General features: G+C 29.6%; 1 protein-coding gene across 1 annotated transcript; it reads right to left on the bottom strand.

Annotated features, from left to right (window-relative positions):
- Positions 1-10,961: 10,961 nt before the first annotated feature.
- Positions 10,962-20,681, bottom strand: LOC130825451 (caffeic acid 3-O-methyltransferase-like). The gene is made up of 7 exons (XM_057690691.1): positions 20,213-20,681; positions 19,044-19,354; positions 18,328-18,392; positions 15,683-16,395; positions 12,645-12,955; positions 11,488-11,552; positions 10,962-11,394 (listed from the first exon to the last, which is right to left on the bottom strand). Exons 1-7 carry the CDS (start codon positions 20,611-20,613, stop codon positions 11,092-11,094), a joined length of 2,169 nt encoding a protein of 722 aa, XP_057546674.1. The 5' UTR covers positions 20,614-20,681; the 3' UTR covers positions 10,962-11,091.
- Between the last annotated feature and the right edge of the window lie 313 nt (positions 20,682-20,994).

Genomic DNA, 20,994 nt, shown 5'->3' with positions numbered 1-20,994 from the left:
TTTGTTGGTTGCATTTTTTTTATTACACACTTTAAAACTTAAATATTGCTTTATATGAAAATCGCTTTTATTATATTGATATATTTTTTAACAATTTTGCAATTAAGCACTATTAAAAAAGTTTTTTCACAGAAAACTCTCTAACGGACACATAAAGACTTGCAGATTCAACATAGGCCAAATCGCACATTTTGTGCGAGTATACCTAGGTATAGAGTCGCACATTTTGTGCCACTCCACCTAGGTGTAGTCCCACAAAATGCGCCACTTAACATTTGTTTTTTAATTTTAGTTTTTTTATTATAAAATATTTTATTGTGAGACTCAACATCTATACCAATTGCATTTCAACTTATTTTGTTGGTCAGAATATTTGTAGTTGGTAAATTTAATAAGTCGTAATTTTAGTCGGAATTCTAACTAACATTTGTTTGTAAGTGTTTAGTTGAAATTCCGACTGTCTTTTTTGTCGAAATTCCAGCTGTTTTCCTACTAATAATCAGTTGAAAATTTTCAACTAACAGTTACAAGTCAAACAATCAGAAATTTTAAATATCCAAAATTCACCTGATTTTCAAAAATACTATTATTTTTTGATTGAATTCCGGCTAAATATTTAGTAGAAATTCAGTTGGAGAAATTTGAATTCTAAAATTCATCTGATTTTCAAAAATACAGATATTAAAATACTAATTTTTTTCCCAACTGAATGCCAACAAATTTTCAGTCGAAAAACAGTATGTGGAAAGAGAATTGAGTATCTTTGATTGTAAATATTAGTTGGAAATAAGTCGGTAGAATTAATCAACGTACGTATATTATGTATTTTATTATGTTATTCTTATTTGATATATTAATAATATAATATATTATATCAATGATATTAATAAAATATATTTTATTAATTAAAGATATATAAAACTATACATATAAACGACTAATATAAAACAAAATTTATATATCAAAATAACTAATCATATATATATAATGATATTCATTAACTTAATAATTGTTTTATAATTAAATAAAACAAAATAAAATTTTTAAATACAATACAACAAATACATAAAAATAGATCGATAAATCTAAGATGGGGTGTTTGAGGAGGCTCATACTGCCGAAAAATGGAGCCTCATTATCCTCTCTCAAAAAATGGAATTATTTGTGGTTGCTCCTCCACAAGAGCCTCATGTTGATCTCGAAAAATGAAATTGTTAGGCGATTATCAATTTGACACATAATCGGCCAGCTGCAGATGATCAAGCTTTTCATTCATCATTTGATGGGAAGGAAGAGCACTTTAGTGTTATGATTGAGGCATCACAAAGTCAGCATAATACCCTTATTGCCTTGGCTTTCTCGGTTGCCCATTAGAAACCATCTTTGGCTTGCGCTTGATAAGTACGAGTAAATAACTCATACGAAGAGGGCGTCCCTTGACGCTCTTGCTCCTGAAAAATAAATTTACAAAATCGTACCTTGAATCGTCAAAATGGGTGAATTAGATCCTGGAATTTTGTAATATTATATTATTTTCGAACATCAAGTTAAGAGGAGGAATCAATTTTTCTTGCCAATGTGCCAAGGAAAAACTATACCAGCATAGAACATGGTATAGTATCATTTTTGGGTTTGGCTTTGTGAGGAAGGAGTTTACAAAGGAAAAACCATACCATAGAACATGCACGAAGAAGAAGGTTTTGCTAATACAATAGGGAATAATAATGGGTATAAGACTGAGGAACAGATGTCGATGAAGACGTAAATTGTGTTGATGAGATTATGGAGGGGGATAGAGGATGAGTTTAAGCAAAAGTCCTACTGTTTTTGACTTTTTGATAAAGGCTTCTCAAAAGTCTTTATACGTTAGATGTACAAAATTCACCAAACGTACAGGTACAGCCGTATTGATTATATTAAGTAAAACGTTCAACTGGAGTGACAATAGTTTCACAACATAATGGAAGCATTAGGTGAGATGCTTCCAGATGGAAATGAACTTTAAAAGTTGATATATTATGCAAAAAAATCTCATGTTTCCTTTTGAGTAAGAGTTCTAAAAGATTAATGCTTGTCATAAACGCGTTACAAGCCTAAAGGGTTTAGGATGCTAAAGGGCCCTCGACTAAGGTGTTATGGTATATATAAGTAATACCTCAATTCAAGCACTTGTTTTCTAAAAAGAAAGATGCATCAAATTTAATGTGGTACGCAAATTGGGTGAAGCAAGGTTATTTGGTCATGCATCCCATTGATTCTCCCAGGTTGAAGACTCTTAATAAGTTGCATAAGATATTTAGAGATAAAGATTGTAATTTCAGGCTTACACTGTGTATAGATGGAATGAATCAATTGAGGAATCATAGTTCTCAACATTGTACATGGCTAGTACTCTATATTATTTTATAGTGCATGAAGCGTAAATACATAATGCTTTCACTTCTAATCTCGGATCTTAAATAGCCTGGAAATGATATAGATGTATATCTTGCACCTCTCGTTGAGGATATGAGAAAGATGTGGGATGAAGGGATTTTTGTGTTTGATGGACATGCTAATAAGGAGTTCACATAATGCATTTATTCAACGTCAATTAATTTTTAGCATATGACAACTTATCAAGATATAAAGAACAATGTGAAGAAATCATGTCAAATTGTATCGATGACATGGAATCTACGTGGATTCCTAATTGAAAAGGGTTGTTGGTAAAGATGTTAAAAATAATTACTTACCTCCATCTTGCTACGGATTGTCCAAAGAAGAAGACCGCATTTTTTTAAGTATTTGTATAACATTAAGGTCGCATCAAGATACTCATCCAACATGAAAAGATTTGTCTCCCAAAATGGTATGTTATGAGAAGCATGAAACATCTCGATTGTCATATCATAATGCAAGTGTCCTTACCAATTGCAATCTATAGGATGCTGCCAGAACATGTGAGATATGCTATTAGGAAACTATGTTCGTTCTTCAACACAATATTTAATAAAGTGTTTGATCCCTTAAAAGTTAGTGCTCTATGATCGATGTGAATGAAACATTAATTTGTGAACATTTGAGATGCATTTCTACCTATTTTTGACATAATGGTTCATCTAATTGTCTATCTTGTTCGCGAAATCAAGCATTTAGATCCAATTTAAGATGGTGTTATCCATTTGAAAGACACATGTGAGTTTTACAAAACAAAGTGAGGAATATGGCACGACCCAAAGGTATGGCACTTTGAGCGATGAGATTGGTAATTTTATATTTGAGTATATAATCATGGTAGGAAAATTATGATAAGGTTGCTTGGATTGCTTAAGTAATTTTTTCTAAGAAATTTTGCACAATATTTAATAAGGGTGTTCAAAATCGAATACTGGATCGATCCGAATCCTGTAATCTGGATATCCAAATATCTTGATAGTGAAAATCATGATCAGGTTCCGACTCGAAAAAATCGGATATCCACTTTTCGGATATCTGGTTTAGTCTGGATCAGATGCTGGATACCTGGTTCAATCTGGATCAAATATCGGAAATCCGGTGTTGCAATTCTCATAATTTTTTTGGCTTCTTTAACAAATTCACGTTTTTTAACACTTAAATATTTAAGCTAAGTTCGTTTTCTTTCTTTATTCAAACTTGTTTTTAAAACTTTAAATACAAATCATTTTGGAAATATGATTGAATTTTCAAATGTCTGAATTAATTAACAATAAATTAGCTATATAACTTATCATAAAATAAGTTACAATTTTCAAAAGTCTAAACTTTGAATAACTTGGCTATGCATATATTAGTAAATTCAACAACTTAAAAAAAATTTATTAAAAATTATATATAATGGATATTCGATCCTTATCATCCGATTTATAAAATAGAATTATCTGATTTTTAAATCCAAAATACGGATTTGGATTTTATAGGTTGGATGATTCGAATCGGGTATTTAGGAAAGCCCCTAATATTTAGCATACCCATGTCTTGCACCAATTTTTATACGTTACTTACAAAATATCCACCTTTTTAATATGTCTAATGAAATTTTTCCCGATTTGTGATTACTTTAAATTGTTATACAATTTCTGATTAGTCAATAACCCAAATTTAGACCTAGAAATATTTTTATTAATCTACCAGTATTTCTGATTAGTCAATGATCCAAATTTAGATTTTTAATATCATTAGTCCAAATAAATCTTTTTCTCGACAATGAGGGTACTAAAATTTTTATTTCTTATTCTTCATTACTTTGTAGTTATTTTTTACTTTTTTCAACAATAACATCCTCTTATTTTTATAAATAACCTTGATTTTTTAATTTGATTTTATTTCTCTTACAAATATTTCCTTACCCACAAGGAATGTTCATATAAATTAAGAAAATTAGAATCTTTTAGATAGTGATATATTTGATGAAGGAAAAATAAGGACCATAAGCACTAAAAACATATTAAAATAAAGTTAGTGCAAAAAAAAAAAAACACAATTATTAAATTTTTTGTAATAAAGTTAGTGGGAAACATGTGAAAGTTATAATCAATGTAAAAATAAGTTAAAATAAAGTTAGTTAAAAATATGTGAAGACCATAAATATTATTAAAATATTAAAATGAGGATGAATACGGTTAATTATGTCCAAAATTTGTTATATAAATACAAATATTTTTAATCGAAACAACAAATAAGACACTTAAAATATCAAATGAGAGTAATTTTATAAAATGGAAAAAATATTTTATTTATTTTTTAAATGTAGGATAACTGGAACGTGGACGTAAAGGACACCCCAGCGACAGGATAGTAAACTTGAACAGAGCAGCAAGTCTTGGTATATGAGAATATTTTAAGTATAAATCTAGTTGAATATAGAGTAATTATGCACAATTTAGCTGACTAAACTTGAATAGAGCAGCAAGTCTTAGAATATGAGAATATTTTAAGTATAATTCTAGTTGAATACAGGGTAATTATGTACAATTTAGCTGACTAACGTGATTAAATAAAGTAAGTCATTTAGTCGTAAATTAGGTACACTTTTTAGAAGTATTAAGTCACTGCTATACTTTTTCAATTTAGGACTACTAGTAAAAAAATTTGATAATTTTATCGGGCTGTTTTAAACATTTTTTAGGTTTAAAGTGAAAGCGAAATATTAAGCTCTTAAAAAGCTATAAACTACGAATTTTAATAATTAGACAAAGTAAATAATATACTCAATTAACCTAAAAACTATAATAAATTCAAGATATCATTACTCATTTACTTAAATTATCTATGAAGAAAAAGATATCTAACTACCAATAACATGTAATTAATTACCAGTAATTAACAAGGCCACAAATTATCATTAATAATGAATTATCATTATATTATTACTTTATTAGTTTCTATATAAAAATATTATAGCTTTTTTTAATATATAGATAAAAATTAAATTTATCAAAAAATTTAGACCCTTCAAAATAACGGGGCCTGAGCCATCGCTCATTGTGCTCTTGTTAATAAGTTGGCATTGTTATTTAGGCATTCTGATTACTCTCTTTGTCCTAAGAAATTAACACATTTTTATCTTTAGTTACAATTTGACCTTATGAAAATGTCATTATCATTTTCTTTTATTTTCATAAACTTTAATATTATATATCCACATGATTAAAATTGTCCTAAAATGGCATGAAAATTTTGGTATTAAATATAGTGAGTTAAGTAATGGGGTATTTAGAAATAAAAGAGAAAATATAGGATGAGGCCATGTTGAATAATAAAAATAAAGAAAATTTATTGAGACGCATCAGTAAAATAAAAGCACAGCAAGTTTATCGGGACGAATGGAGTAATTACTTTTTGTTTTTAATATCATTGGGTCGGCAGGGAAAGGAGACTGTTTGGTGATAATTGAACTCAAAACCTTATTTAGAAAATTAGTATTTGCTTTCAAACTAAGAACAGACTCAATTCTCAAAAAGAGTTACTCGTATATATGTTCCCCAGAGATTAATCGTCAAGACGATGAGACAAAAAAAATTAAAAAAAAATTAAAAAATTGCGTATATATATTACTTTAGATTAGCTCTCCCATGTGTATTCCTCCAAACTTTGATATTACTTTGGCAACCTGAACTGGACGGGCAACAACATGAGTTGGGATTAGAAAAGTCAAATATGACATCTAAATTATTAGAGGCTTTGCATGCTTGGATGAACTCATTGCTTGTATGTAACTTGTATAATACATTGTACGAAGTCTCTGACGTGTATTGGTTTGTGTCCTTTGGTGCTTGCGATGATGTTGTCACTTGACGACTAGCAGGTTGATTGCAGGTGGGGCGAGTGTGTGAGGATTCAAAAGTTAGAATCTGTAATCGTGTTGACTATCGCATCCGTATTAATGCCATTGGTATTAAATATAGTGAGTTAAGTAATGGGGTATTTAGAAATAAAAGAGAAAATATAGGATGAGGCCATGTTGAATAATAAAAATAAAGAAAATTTATTGAGACGCATCAGTAAAATAAAAGCACAGCAAGTTTATCGGGACGAATGGAGTAATTACTTTTTGTTTTTAATATCATTGGGTCGGCAGGGAAAGGAGACTGTTTGGTGATAATTGAACTCAAAACCTTATTTAGAAAATTAGTATTTGCTTTCAAACTAAGAACAGACTCAATTCTCAAAAAGAGTTACTCGTATATATGTTCCCCAGAGATTAATCGTCAAGACAATGAGACAAAAAAAATTAAAAAAAAAAATTGCGTATTTTAGTGGGTTTCATACATAGATGAAAATCTTTCAAAGAATAATTATAGTTTTAATGTAGAAAAGACGAATAAATTATACGTTTACTTCCTCATATATAACACAAAAGTTTACTTCCTTATTTCCAATTAATTTGCTATATTTTCTAATTTTGTCTATTTCAATTAAGATACTACTCCCTCCGTTCTTTTTTGATCTTCCACATTACTATAACGGGTAGTTTCAAAAGTTCTTTCACTTTAGAATACTTTCTATTTTTAGAAAGTTTTTATCCCACTTTTACCCCTTAAAACCTCTCATTTTCTTTTAATGTACCCCTTTTCTTTTATTTATAATTATTTTCTCTATCATACATTCAATACAATTATTATTTCACACTACTATTTAATTAAAATAATACCAACTACAACCTCATACTTCCAATACAATCATTACTTCACACTACTATTTAATTAAAATAATACCCAATACAACCCAATGATTCTATCTTCCTTAATATGTGTGAAAAACCCAAAGTGAAAAATAAAAAAAAACCGGAAAAAGTAAGTTTTTATATTAAAAATGATGCTCATTTTATTTTTAAATTCTCATCTACATATTAATTTTCTCCTTTATGCAAAGCAAATTCTTATCTCTTATTGTTTCAACGTCAAATAATTGCTTTAAAAAGTGAAGATGTTAAAACATAGAGTATGCTACTTTATTAATTTGGTGTTTGACTTCAAGAAAATACGCCACAATAAGAAAGATTAAATGTACGTATCGATGGAAAACGATGAAACATGTGAGCTCAATTCCAAAATAAAAAATGTATCTATTTCTATTGGATTATAAAATGAGAAAATTAAATTCAACAAGTTGAATGGGACAAAGAAATACCTATATTAATACTACCTCCTATTTATTTTAAGTGTCCTATTTATTTTTGGGACACTATTCATCTATCACTCTCAAATTGTATTTTATTATTAATCTATAAGTGAAACTAAAGTCATGTGGGATCTTATTTGATTCGTTTTAATGTAAAGTTTATTAATATTAAGTTTTATATTTTTTAATTATACATAATTAGATATATTAAGGATTGAATAATTACATTGGATAGAATGCAAAAAGTAAATGGAACGGTTAAGATGAATAGGAAGGAGTATGTTATTTATTTGACTTTGTTATATAAGGCAATGCGAAAATAAAGATTACTCACTCCATTCCCCCCCCCCCCCACCCCCCCCCCCCACACACACACATATATATTAGAGGTGATCATGGGCGGCCCGGTCCGACCCGGCCCGAAAAAGTGAGGGTTTGGGTATCAAAATATGGACCGATGGGCGGGTTTGGGTAGAAAATAAGTGGCCCGATTTTTTACGGGACGGGTTTGGGATTTGGTGTTTGGCCCGCGGGCCGCGGCCCGAAAACGTGCTTCCTACGCATTAGATGGTATTGTGTAGTAATATAGCTGGATAGGATTTAGCATATACTACTTACTATTACTTTGATGACTTGTATATTTTTGTAGTATTGCCTTATATGTAGCCTGCCCTAGATAGAAACATTATAGGATTAGTACTTATTTTTAATTAAGTTGTTTTGAAAGTCAAATAAAAAATTTGTTTTGATGACTTGTTCATGATTTTGCATTTTAAATTTGTTTTATGTTATGTATAATATGTAACAATTGTATTTGTTTATTTCAATTATTTGTAATTTGTGTTTTAAATTATGTATAATGTGCAACAATTGTATTTGTTTATTTTAATTATTTGTAATTTGTGTTTTTAATTATATATAAATAATATATAACATAGGTTCGCAAGCCCGCAAAAGCCCGCAAAGCCCGCATAGTACAGGTTTGGGCAAGAACTTTTTGGCCCGCACTTCAGCCCGGCCCAGCCCAGCCCGCATCAATGGGCAGATTTTTGCCTCTCGGCCCGGCCCGGTGTTTGATCACCTCTAATATATATATATATATATATATATATATATATATATATATATATATATATATATATATATATATATATATATATATATATATATATATATATATATATATATATATATATATATATATATATATATATATATATATATATATATATATATATATATATATATATATATATATTACTTTAGATTAGCTCTCCCATGTGTATTCCTCCAAACTTTGATATTACTTTGGCAACCTGAACTGGACGGGCAACAACATGAGTTGGGATTAGAAAAGTCAAATATGACATCTAAATTATTAGAGGCTTTGCATGCTTGGATGAACTCATTGCTTGTATGTAACTTGTATAATACATTGTACGAAGTCTCTGACGTGTATTGGTTTGTGTCCTTTGGTGCTTGCGATGATGTTGTCACTTGACGACTAGCAGGTTGATTGCAGGTGGGGCGAGTGTGTGAGGATTCAAAAGTTAGAATCTGTAATCGTGTTGACTATCGCATCCGTATTAATGCCATTTTATTGTTTGAACTTAATTATCTATGTTAGCAAACATATTCTAGTTTGGACTTTATCTCGTTTTGATTAGGCCGTTAGGCTCTCAAATTGTAAAACTTAAAGACTTCTGTTGATTTATATTTTTATCGTTTTCTTTAGATTACTTGTTTCTTTATCACTAGAACGTCATCGATCTTAGAAACGGTTTAGCTTAAACGTCCGGCATGTAATCGGAATTCATATTTACATATGAATATCCAGTTCGCTTTAACCCGGACTATTACAATTTGCTAATATGTACTATTAACTTTTCTCTCTTAATACCTAAAATAGAAGATTCAAGAATATAGAGTTGTATGTATTCTAAATGACAAGATATACGCAAAATAAGTAGATTCCTAATATTGAAGATTTACATAAATTCTTGAGAATCACTAATTAATTGATTTATGGGAGGGGAGGGTTACATGGGGTTTGGTTTTTTCAATTATTTTATTATTATTATTATAATTAATTAATTAATTAATTAGTTAGTTAATTTCAATAAAAAAATCATGATTTATAAAAATAGCTGCTTTTAAAATTGAATTTAAAATAGATTAATTTTCCAAATCAAATTAAATTTCAAATTAAAGTAAATACAAATAATGAAATCTAATGGACGCATGGTTATTAGAATCTCAATTCTGATCTATGATTCTACGATCTCACAATCTAAAAATAGGCGATCAATCCGGATTATAGATAGGATCCTAAAGTTGTAGAATCGTGCGATCCTACTTAACTCAAGAATTTAGCTAGTAGGATCATAACACGATTCTTTAATCCTAAAATCCAACGATCCGATCCTAGCTACAAGGATAGTTTCAATCGTAAAATATTTATATAATTCACATTTCACTTATGTATAAATACACATATATTCAAAATAATATATCAATACTAGTATACCACAATACAATTCATGTTTTTTTTCGTAATTTAAAAATGATTGTTGAAAGTAATATTTTTGAAAACTTAATAGATGAATGAAAATAAGTTTTTATTCACCCGTTAAAACTTAAAAAAAAAAAACAAATATGATTGATGATCAATAATCCAAAGCACATTAATGGATATTTGTAGGATCACACGATCCTATACGGTCCGACTCTACCGATTTCGATCCTACCCGCTCAACGTTCCTAGGTAGAATCCCGATTCTAACAACCTTGCATGAATGTTTCATACACATCAAATTGGTGGGTCTTATATAATTTTCATATCAACATATTCGGAGAATGCAATTTGTCAACCGGTCATAACCTAATAAAATAAAATTGACCCAACATAACCTAATAAAATAAAATTGACCCAACTCAACCCAATGGTTGCAATACGTGAAATGTAGTCAATTAGTCTTAAAGTGACCAAAATAGAACCTTGCTAAATAATATTATCTTGTAGTAAAAATCATTCAGTTAGAACATATTAATGTATACACAATTAGCCAATTGATTTTTTATTTATGAAATATTCGTGATGAAAAATATATCTTAGGTAAAATTTATATGTTTTTCTATATTTATTTGTATTTTTATAATATATATACAAGTTTATCAAACATCAATATAATTTACGTTTATAAATTTTATAATGATAATATATAAACTCTTAAAATTATATTTGAATATATTTCGTGCATTGCACGAGTTTTTATACTAATATTAAATATATAAGTAAATCATACGTAACTAAGTCACATTTATTAACAATTTCATTATTGGATGAACATCAAAGACTTCTTTTATTGCTTGAAATAGAGAAAATCCATCTACAATCATCTAAGAAGCTTCTAACACATCATTTATTGAATGAGACTTTGACAATCATCATTTAAAGATGAGAGTTCATTAGGCATTTTTGAATAACTCAATGACCTTAATATCATAAGTTGAAGATGCAACTCTAAAACCTTTAAATCCTGCTCTTTTGGCCAAATTCATGTATTCTAACTCAGTTCTTTCTTTACCACCATTTTGAGCCAACATGATGGCATCAGATTGGAACACCATCCTCGCCGCATAGCTAGTTTCTGGTGCAATTGGAAGTATGTACTCGCACACTATTACTTTGCCATGATCTTCTGGCAAGGATTCATAGCAATTCTTCAACAACTTTACGCATTCCTCATCACTCCAACAATGGCATACCAACTACAAAAATATAATTGAAATTTCTTCATGTAGCATTATCATAACAAAATTAATTTAGTGTTGCTTTACATAGTAGTGAATTGGTATACACACCTTCATGAATATGGCATCTCCTTTTGGTACACTTATAAACATATCTCCTCCTACATGCTCCACACCTATGATAGGGTAGATAGCAATTGTTAACTTGTGTTGAGGAAATGCCAAAATGTGATCTCACGTTAGTGATTCAATAAGAGGTTAACTAACATATAATCTTGATGGACTGCTTTCTCTACTACCATATGAATAACATGTTATAAGAATTGGCTTAAATCAAGTTGAACAAAATTGTCAATGAAGCAACTCAACTAAAAGTTTACGTTGATGATTGAGGGCCGAGGATATGCTATATATCCAAACACGTCTCCCTCACACGAGAACCGTACCCTTTGGGATAAAAGTGTAAATGCAGCACAATACCTCCTTATAGATGGTGCGAAATGTATCATTTTTAAATGAGGAGTGGTTGAGATTGAAATCCGTGACCTCTTGTCACGTTGGCATGTGATACCATGTCAAGGAACCAACTTAACCAAAAGCTTAAGCTAATGGTTAAGCCCAAAGGTATGCTATATACTCTAACAAAAATATGATCTCACATCATTGATTTAGTGAGAAGTTGACTAACATATAATCTTGATGGACTACTTTTACTACTACCATATGACTAAAATATTATAAGAATTGACTTAAATTACGGTGAATAATGGCAAGTAACCATGGGTGGATCTAATGTGTAGCCATTGAGGTCATTTGACATCAGTTAAATATATCCTAGATGAGTTGGTTAGTGTATAGTTTTTCACATGAGTGATTGGGTTCAAAACCCATGAAGTGCATTTTACACAAAAATAATTTTGACATCACAATTTTTTTTTTAGGAAAAGCCATTGCAAGGAATTAACTAAACCAAAAGCTCAAGCTAATGATTTCTAATATAAGTTACATACTATAACACATCCCCTTACACAATAGCCTTTTGTGCTAGAAGCGTGGATGAAGCACATCCTCTGCCCGTACCTAGCGCTAAATATTCAACTTTAAATGAGAGGTGGTTAAGATTCGAACCCGTGACCTTTTATTACGCTGACTTATAATATCATGTTAAGGATCTAACTCAATCAAAAATTTAAGTTGAAAACTGAAGCCCCAAAATATGTTATATACACTAATAAAAGTGTCAGGTAAAAAAGAAAAAAATAATTTACCTTTATAATTGGGTGCAACTTCAATAACACGAGGCAAATCAAAATTAATACCCTTGATGGTGGGGTATGCTGAGAGAATCATGTTAAGAGTAGCACCAGTATCACCACCTACATCAACCAAGGTAGATACACCTTCAAATCCTTTATAATTTTCAAGCAATTTTTTCATTATAATGGCTGAGTAGTTTGACATTCCGTTGTCAAAAACTTTGTTGAATCTAGCATCTGTTCCAAAGTAATCAAATATTGTCTTGTCGTAGGCTTTGTTAAATGGAATGCCACCATTAAGAACAGCATCCTTTAAATAATACCTAAAACAATGCCAAGATAATATATATGTTATTTGAAGAATATTTGAAGAATATATTATGTGCTGTAAAATTGTCATATGAACTATGTAATGTATAATTCAATAAATTTAACATAATATATATTCTCTCTGTTTCCTAACGAAGTTCTCACAAGGATTGTTCACGGAATTTAAGAGAAATGTAATGTTTTAGATTGTGGATATATTACTTAATTGAATAATAAATTAAGGATAAATAAGGTTATTTTTGTCTAAAATTTGTAATATAAGTAGAAAGATTATTTAAGAAAACAACAAATAGAACACCACAAAGTGGCAAATGTAAATTTCTTTAAGGAACGAAAGGAGTATTTATTAAACATTAAAATTATGTTTAAGAATAAATAGCAATTAAATTGTCTCAAAAAATGATATTTTAGAAATCATTACTATGTACTATATTTTATTTATTTGCATTTTAATTATTTTATTTTGAAAAAAACCACTTGCTTAAAATTCATGTTAAAAAAAAATCAACAATTCAAATTACATGATTGTGATATCTACCTAGAATTAATTATTATCCATTTTATATTTACTCTTGTAGACATAGGGGATGTTTGGTGAGAGAGCTTATTGGGGAAAAATTAGTAGGTTGGATGAATTAGCTTGTTGTTTGGGTCAAACAAGCTAAAATAATATCTGAAAAAATAACTTATTTAAACAGCTTATTTACATTAAATAAGCTAATTTACAACAAGCTACTAAAATGAGCATGTTCAAAGAGCTTATTCAACATGCAATTATTATTGACAACATTACCCTCATTTTTTTCAATTAGTGAGTGTAGAATGTTCATTTAGTACTTTCTGTATTAATTCTAAGAGTTTAAAACTACGAAAAGTTTATCATAAATAATACTTCCAACCATTTGCTTATTTCTTTACTATCATACTAACTTTATATTAATCATGAATAATACAAATTAAGGAGTGTGTTTTCTTAGAATAATACCTGCTTTGATTATTCACCAATTACCTTTTATTATTTTTGTCAAATAACCTTTTATAGTTTTTTTTAAACATGTAAGGGATTTACAAGGCAAACACGCATCTAAGTTGTAGTATTATTCATTTATAACCAAAAGTTGATATTATAGTATAAAATAAGCAAATAATTGTATTATTCGTGGTAAATTTTCTAATATGAATAAATAAGCTTTACAATTTTATTCTCAATTTTACTTGGTTGGATATGTATTGATTCTCAAATAACTTTGCAATCTTTGTTTACTTCTATTTATTTGTATGAATATGAAAAAAATTCATTTTATTTTTAAAGTAAGATACTTCTCACTAATTATCATAAATAAACCATGACATAATTTAAACTAAAATTATAAATTTATTATGTTTTTACATGTCTTTTTACAGATAATTTTACTAAACACTCTTAAATAACCAACTAATTAGATCTGTTGGTCAAATAAGTTAATAAAATCAGCTAGTCAAATCAGTTATTTGAATTAGCTACCAGCTATCAACTATAAGTTGTTTGTCAAACACACCATAAACTCAAAGTGATAGGAGAGGCACCCCCTACATCAAAGATGAAAACTTTGATGTCTATAGTGCGTATAAAGATAAGAAATAAATACGCAAATATGTGATATATGGCAAAATTATAAAGAAAGTAATAATGAACACAAAATTTAAGGTAATTCACCAAATAAATGCTATATCTACCATATCTAGCTAGGATAGTATTAATATTGTGTTTAAAGGACAAACTTCAATCTTGAAGGAATTACCGTGGAAGTTTGACGAAAAAGAAAGGAGCTAACGAGGGAAATAACTTAAGCAATCGGAGAGCTTTACAATGAGACTTTGACTTGATAATAAATGACCTGGGACTAGTGTATTTATTGGAATCCATAGGGTATAGGATTAATGAATTGGTTAGGCATCAACACAAAGGGAACAATGAGGCAGTAGGCTGCTGATGGCCTGTGCTCGTTCGAGCACAATGGGCTGGCAGGTTTTGTTGCTTCTTCAGCTTTGTGCAAAGGGTCCATAATTCCCTATACTCTCCCTTGCCAGCCCACATGCCCTATATGTGATGCACGCCTTGCTCTCAAAGACTTCAAACCAACCAATGGTTATATTGCAAGGGACAAGTGTATTAGGTGCACACAATTAGGGCCTTCCCTTCAATTACTAAAACACTTAAGGGCCCGCTTGGGTTGAGCTTAAATATTAAAGGGGTAAAAAAATCAAACTAATGAAATAAAAGCGATTAGAGTTGCAAATGAAGTAATTGAAATAGTTGTTCGAGGTAGAATGAAAGTAAACTAAAAAAGAACGATAATTTTCCTTATTTGGAGGAAAAATATTTTTCCACCCTCTACTACGGTAAATTTATACTCTAAAATGATAGAAATAATTGCTTCCCTTTTTTCATTACTTTAAACAAATTCTTTCACCACGCTAAGAATAAAATTCCATTAATTTTCTATCTAACTAAATTTGTTTTCCTATTTTGATTTTTATTTATCCTATAAATATTTACACCTAATCTAAGCTGCCACTAATTCCTATTTAATTACTTGAGGAATTTTTGTCACTTATAATCCTAACATAAAGTAATTCAACTAGATGTAGAAACCTCAATACCACTACAAACATTACCATCCAAAAGCCTATATTTAATGAAAAAAAAAACAGAAAAAAGAGAGAAAAAAGAAAATTACCAGCACTTCATAAGAATCTTATCTTGAATCATAAGAGAAATAGGACTTAAACTAACACCATCTTCATTCTTGGTTAAGAATTGGCACACCGGAGGAAGTCCATAAAGCCGTTCAACACGACCATCAGGTCGACTCTGAAGTGAGTACGAAAGAATAGAAAAGCTAGCCAGCAGCCGGAGCATTCTATCTAACATGTTTGCAGCATCAGGATTATTGTTTGTCGGTAATTTAGCCACAATCTCAGCTGACGATAAATAGGCACCCGGCCCAGCTTTTTTAATTATCTCAAATACATCTAGCTCAATCACTACTTTAAGGACCATAGGTGGAACTGAACTGCTTGTGATCGCCATAGCGAATGCGCAGATTTCATCATCCTCGACATGATTAGTTGTGTTGGAATTAGTTTCGGTGTTATTTTTAAGGAATTCCATGATCTTGGCATTATAAACTGAACAAGCAACTCTGAAACCAGAAAATCCTGCTGCTTTGGCTAAACTCTTGAATTCTTGCTCAGTTCTTTCCTTTCCACCAGTGTAGTTATTCATCATGATGCAATCAACTTGAAACACAGTCCGCACTGGTTGGCTAGATTGTGGTTCGATTGGGAGTACGTACTCGCACATTATTACTTTGCCATTGTCTGGCAACGAAGCATAACAATTCTTTAATAGCTTTATGCAATGCTCGTCACTCCAATCATGACATATCCACTGTAAATTCAAGAACGTCAACATGGATAGTCTCTATAATTTTACATTTTGTCAACTTTGCAAATTCAATTGATCATTTCTACACATTTCACATGTGCTTCAATTGTCATTTTTTCATTTTCACATCATTATTATTTATTTTGATTTTAATATATTTTCGTTTGTTTTTTATATTTTCAGTCAAAATTACCTTTTTGAAGAATTAATTAAAGTATTATACTGGTATATTTATTTTTATAAGGGTTTTTTTTTCATAAAAACCAAAAGCTATACTTCTCAAAAAAATTAGTAGTAAGAAAATATGGTTTTAAAATCTTTGACCCATCCACTTGAGACTAACCCGTTAAAAGAATCCAATTCAAAGATAATAGGACCCAAAAATAGCCAGATCCAAAATAACTCTACTAAAATACCTCGATCGAAAACACTTCGCCCCAACTATATGCTTTAAAAGGTCAACTTTTATTTTTACTTATGGGATAGTCTACAATATGGATGATTATGGGGAAGTCTCAGTCGAATCCAATCAGATCCACATCTAGATCCATTAATTTTTAGTGGACTCATTTTTAGATCCAAACTCTTATGGTTTAAAAATTTTAGATTCGAATTCAGACTTATTGGATCTGATGGGTATAGGGTCCTAAACGAATCTTTAATGAGTTTTGATTTAATTATTCATACTTTAAATATTTTTCCATTTTAAAGATTTTATTCTTAGTTTAATACTAAAATGGACCAATGAGTTGTATGTAAGTGAAATTTGAGTCCAAATAAATATAAAAATAGTTTTGAAACAAACTTAGAGTTGATTTTGAATTATATAATAGGTTGGGTTTAGAGCGGGCCTATTGGAACTAGCGGGCCTATTGGAACTAGTGATTCTTAATCTTAAATGGGTTCAGAAAGAGAGTTTGGGTTGGATCTAGGTCTAAAGACTCTAGAACCCAAACCCAAACTCATTTAAGTTTTTGAGCTCGTAGCCAGATCTAAATTCACAAAGGTCTAATATAGGGTCATGGATTTAATCATCCAAAGCTAGACAATCCTTAGTGATCAAGGAGGAGAGAGATTTAATCGTACACGTAAATTATAAAAATAAAAATTCTATCACATGGTTAAAATAAAATTCTCAAACCATGATTTTTGGTAGGTCAACTTATTAGCTATGTATGACTATGTAGTGTCAATTAATAATATTCCCAATTTAGATATAGGCAGAAGGAACTCATGAAGTAATATGTCATGGCCAACTAAATATGAATTGACTAATAAACTAAAAGACAAAGTAATTGGAAGTTAAAGGAGGGCCCATTGCTGCTCGTTATATTCCAAATTATTTTATGGTGAACAAAAGTTCTTTTTAATTTTTATGGTATCACTCAACTTTAATTTATAAAATGTAATTTTATATGTTATAAATTGTTATAACAAACAAAGTTATATTTTTTTATTAGATAAAAACTCCTTTTAAAAACATTCAAAATTTGCTTATAAAGTGAAATGACTTCATCTTAATTTCCTTTTAAAAAAAAACTCTAATAATTAAAACATGGATAAATAAACTGCTAATATTAAGATACAAAAATATAATAGAATAAGTCAATAACGAAATAATATTAGAAAATTTGATTTTAACTCTAATATTGTTTGTTATTATGGTAATTAAATACTTTCTTATACCTCGAATTATTATACAGATTAAAACAAACTTTGTCTAGTACCATGTGAATAATTTGATTTTTAAATTATATTTATATTGTGTTGCATTATTTGGAAACAATATAAAAAGGATCACGTTTTTAAAAGAAAACAAATAACAAAAACAATTTTAACAAATAGTGCGAGATAAATTAGAAAGGGAAAGTGGAACTTAGACACCAATGACTTTATATCAATATATGATAATTATTTATAAATTTGAACACTAACCTTCATGAATATAGCATCTCCTTTTGGTACGCTTTCAAACATATCTCCTCCTATATGTTTCAGTCCTAGAGCAGAGAGTAAACAACAAATATACACTATTAAATTTTATTTATTAAAATGTTTTAGACAAAGTATTTAACAATTTAAAAGGTGCTAAAATTTTTGAAATTGAATATTAGAATAATTCACATAAAACCACTAAAAAAATTAATTTTTAGTGGCATAAATTTAATAATATTAAATAAATGTCACTAATAGAAATTTCTAGTTGCACATATTTGACTTAAATTTTGAATGTCACTAAAAAAAGATTTAATGGCATTTTATTTATCCATCGATAGCATATTTAAATGTTATTTTAGTTTATCACGACAATTAAGGGAATGCTGCTAAATCTAACGCCGATAAAAGCTTTAGTGACATTCATTAACAAAAATATTAAAAAAGCTACTAAAACTTTTAGCGATATTAAAAGTAGCGACATTTCTGATAAATGTCACTAAAGAGAAATAATGCTAAAGTATCAATTGACATGTGCATATGCCAGTAATGTCAAATAATATGCAAATAAATGCCCTTTTAGTGATTTTTAAAATAATAGCGACTAATCAATATTTTATTCAATTGCTACTAAATATATGCTACTAAAAGATGATTTTGTTGTAGTAAACTAGAATATAATTGAGTGTGGAATATGAGGGAAAAAGTTGTACTACCATTACGAGTGGGAGCATGTTGAACAACATGAGGCAAATCAAAATTGATACCGTTAATTTTTGGATATTTAGAAACTATCATATTAAGAGAAGCACCAATGCCACCACCAACATCAACCAAAGTAGAAACACCTTCAAATCCTTTGTAGGTTTCAGTAATTTTTTTCATAATAATAGTTGAGTGGTTAAACATTCCATTGTTGAAAACTTTGTTAAATCTAAGATCTATTCCATGATATTCAAATGCCTCCATATTGTGGGCTTTAGTGAATGCAATCCCTCCATTAAGTACTGCATCTTTTAAGTGGTACCTAAAAATTAAAGGAAATTCAGGATGATTGTAGCTACATGTGCTAATACTAATGTAATTAAATATTTCACTAAACTAATTAACATAATTTACCACACAACATAAGGTTCGTTATTAGGGATCACATTCTTTTTGGTAATTGATACTTCTATGTAACATTAATTAAATATGTAAATGGATATGTAAAATTTTGTCCCGATTCGAAATTGACCTGAAATGACATGGCTAAAAAATATACAAAAGAAATCTAGGTAAAAATTAGTTGTAAAATTAATCAGTCCGTTTTGACCATTTTCCTTTATTTTGTCAATTATTTGGGTTCCAAATTAATATTTTTTTCATCAGGGTCCATTAATTACGTTTCTAATCAAATGTTTGTATTTTTAGTCACTAGTTTTTCTATATGAGTGATGTTTGACAAACAGCTGATAACTGGTAGTTGATTACATTGTCTGATTTGACCAGCTAATTTATTGACTAGTTTGACCAGCTGATTTTGATATTGAACTCGCTGCTAATTTGCCAAATACTAGCATTAGATAATTTGACCATAAAACCCTCTTTTTATATCAAAATAAACTAAAGTTGCCTAATAAGAATTTTTGCCAAACACCTCTATAGCCTTTAAATCGGCATTTTATTACCTAATTTTATTAAAAAAAATAAATATAATTTTTTAAAAAAAATTAAATTCATTAACCCATTGGGTCGATCCTAACTCGAGTAAACTCAAAATCTTTTTGATCTATAAGATTACACTACTTAAAATTCATTTGGCTGACCTTTTTAACAAGTTTAATTGTAAATTATAAGCATTAAGTTACGTGAAGTAAAGAAGAGCAACTGAAAGGGTAATTACCAGCTCTCCATTAAAACCTCATCTGTATTAACAAGAGTAAGATTGCGTAAACCAATACCATCCTCATTCTTAGTCAAGAACTGGCAAACCGGAGTAAGCCCATAAAGTGTTTCTACCTGACCATCAGCCCGGTTATGAGTTGTATACGAAAGGATGGAATTACTAGCTAGAACCCGGAGCATCCGGTCTAACATGGGTGCAGCATTCGGGTTATTAGTAGGTAATTGGGCAGCAATCTCGACAGGGGATAGGTGGGCACCCGGTCCTGCACGTTTGATGATTTCAAGTACATCAAGCTCATATATGGCTCGCAGGACCATGGGTTGAACCGAACCGGTTGCCACTGCCATGGCGAAAGAGAACGCCTCGTTTTCCCCTATTTGAGTTGCCAAGGAGCCCATGATCAGCTATTTTCAGGGAGCTGTATATAAAATTATAGGATAAAATATAAAGAAGAGATTGTGCTCATAAAAATCATGTAATCTTAGCACAATATATATAACCTCCAAGCGGCTGGAGTTTTCTGTCATGATCAGTGTTGTTTATGATATTGAGTCTTTGACAAAAAAAAAAAAAAAAAAAAAAAAAAAAAAAAAAAAAAAAACTCGATGATGTATATTATAATTATAATTATAAATGTAGACTATTGTATATATATTTTTTTAATTTGATAAAATAATTATTTACTTGATAAAAAATGCATGCTGAGTTGAGGTTTATAATTATAAATGTAGATTGTTGTATATATTTTCTTTTTAATTGAGTTGAGGTTTAGAATTTTT

The sequence above is a fragment of the Amaranthus tricolor genome, chromosome 10 (assembly GCF_026212465.1).
Source record: "Amaranthus tricolor cultivar Red isolate AtriRed21 chromosome 10, ASM2621246v1, whole genome shotgun sequence".
Lineage (NCBI taxonomy): Eukaryota > Viridiplantae > Streptophyta > Magnoliopsida > Caryophyllales > Amaranthaceae > Amaranthus > Amaranthus tricolor.
Note: the sequence above shows the minus strand (reverse complement) of the source record. Positions and strands in the feature narration are given on the sequence as shown.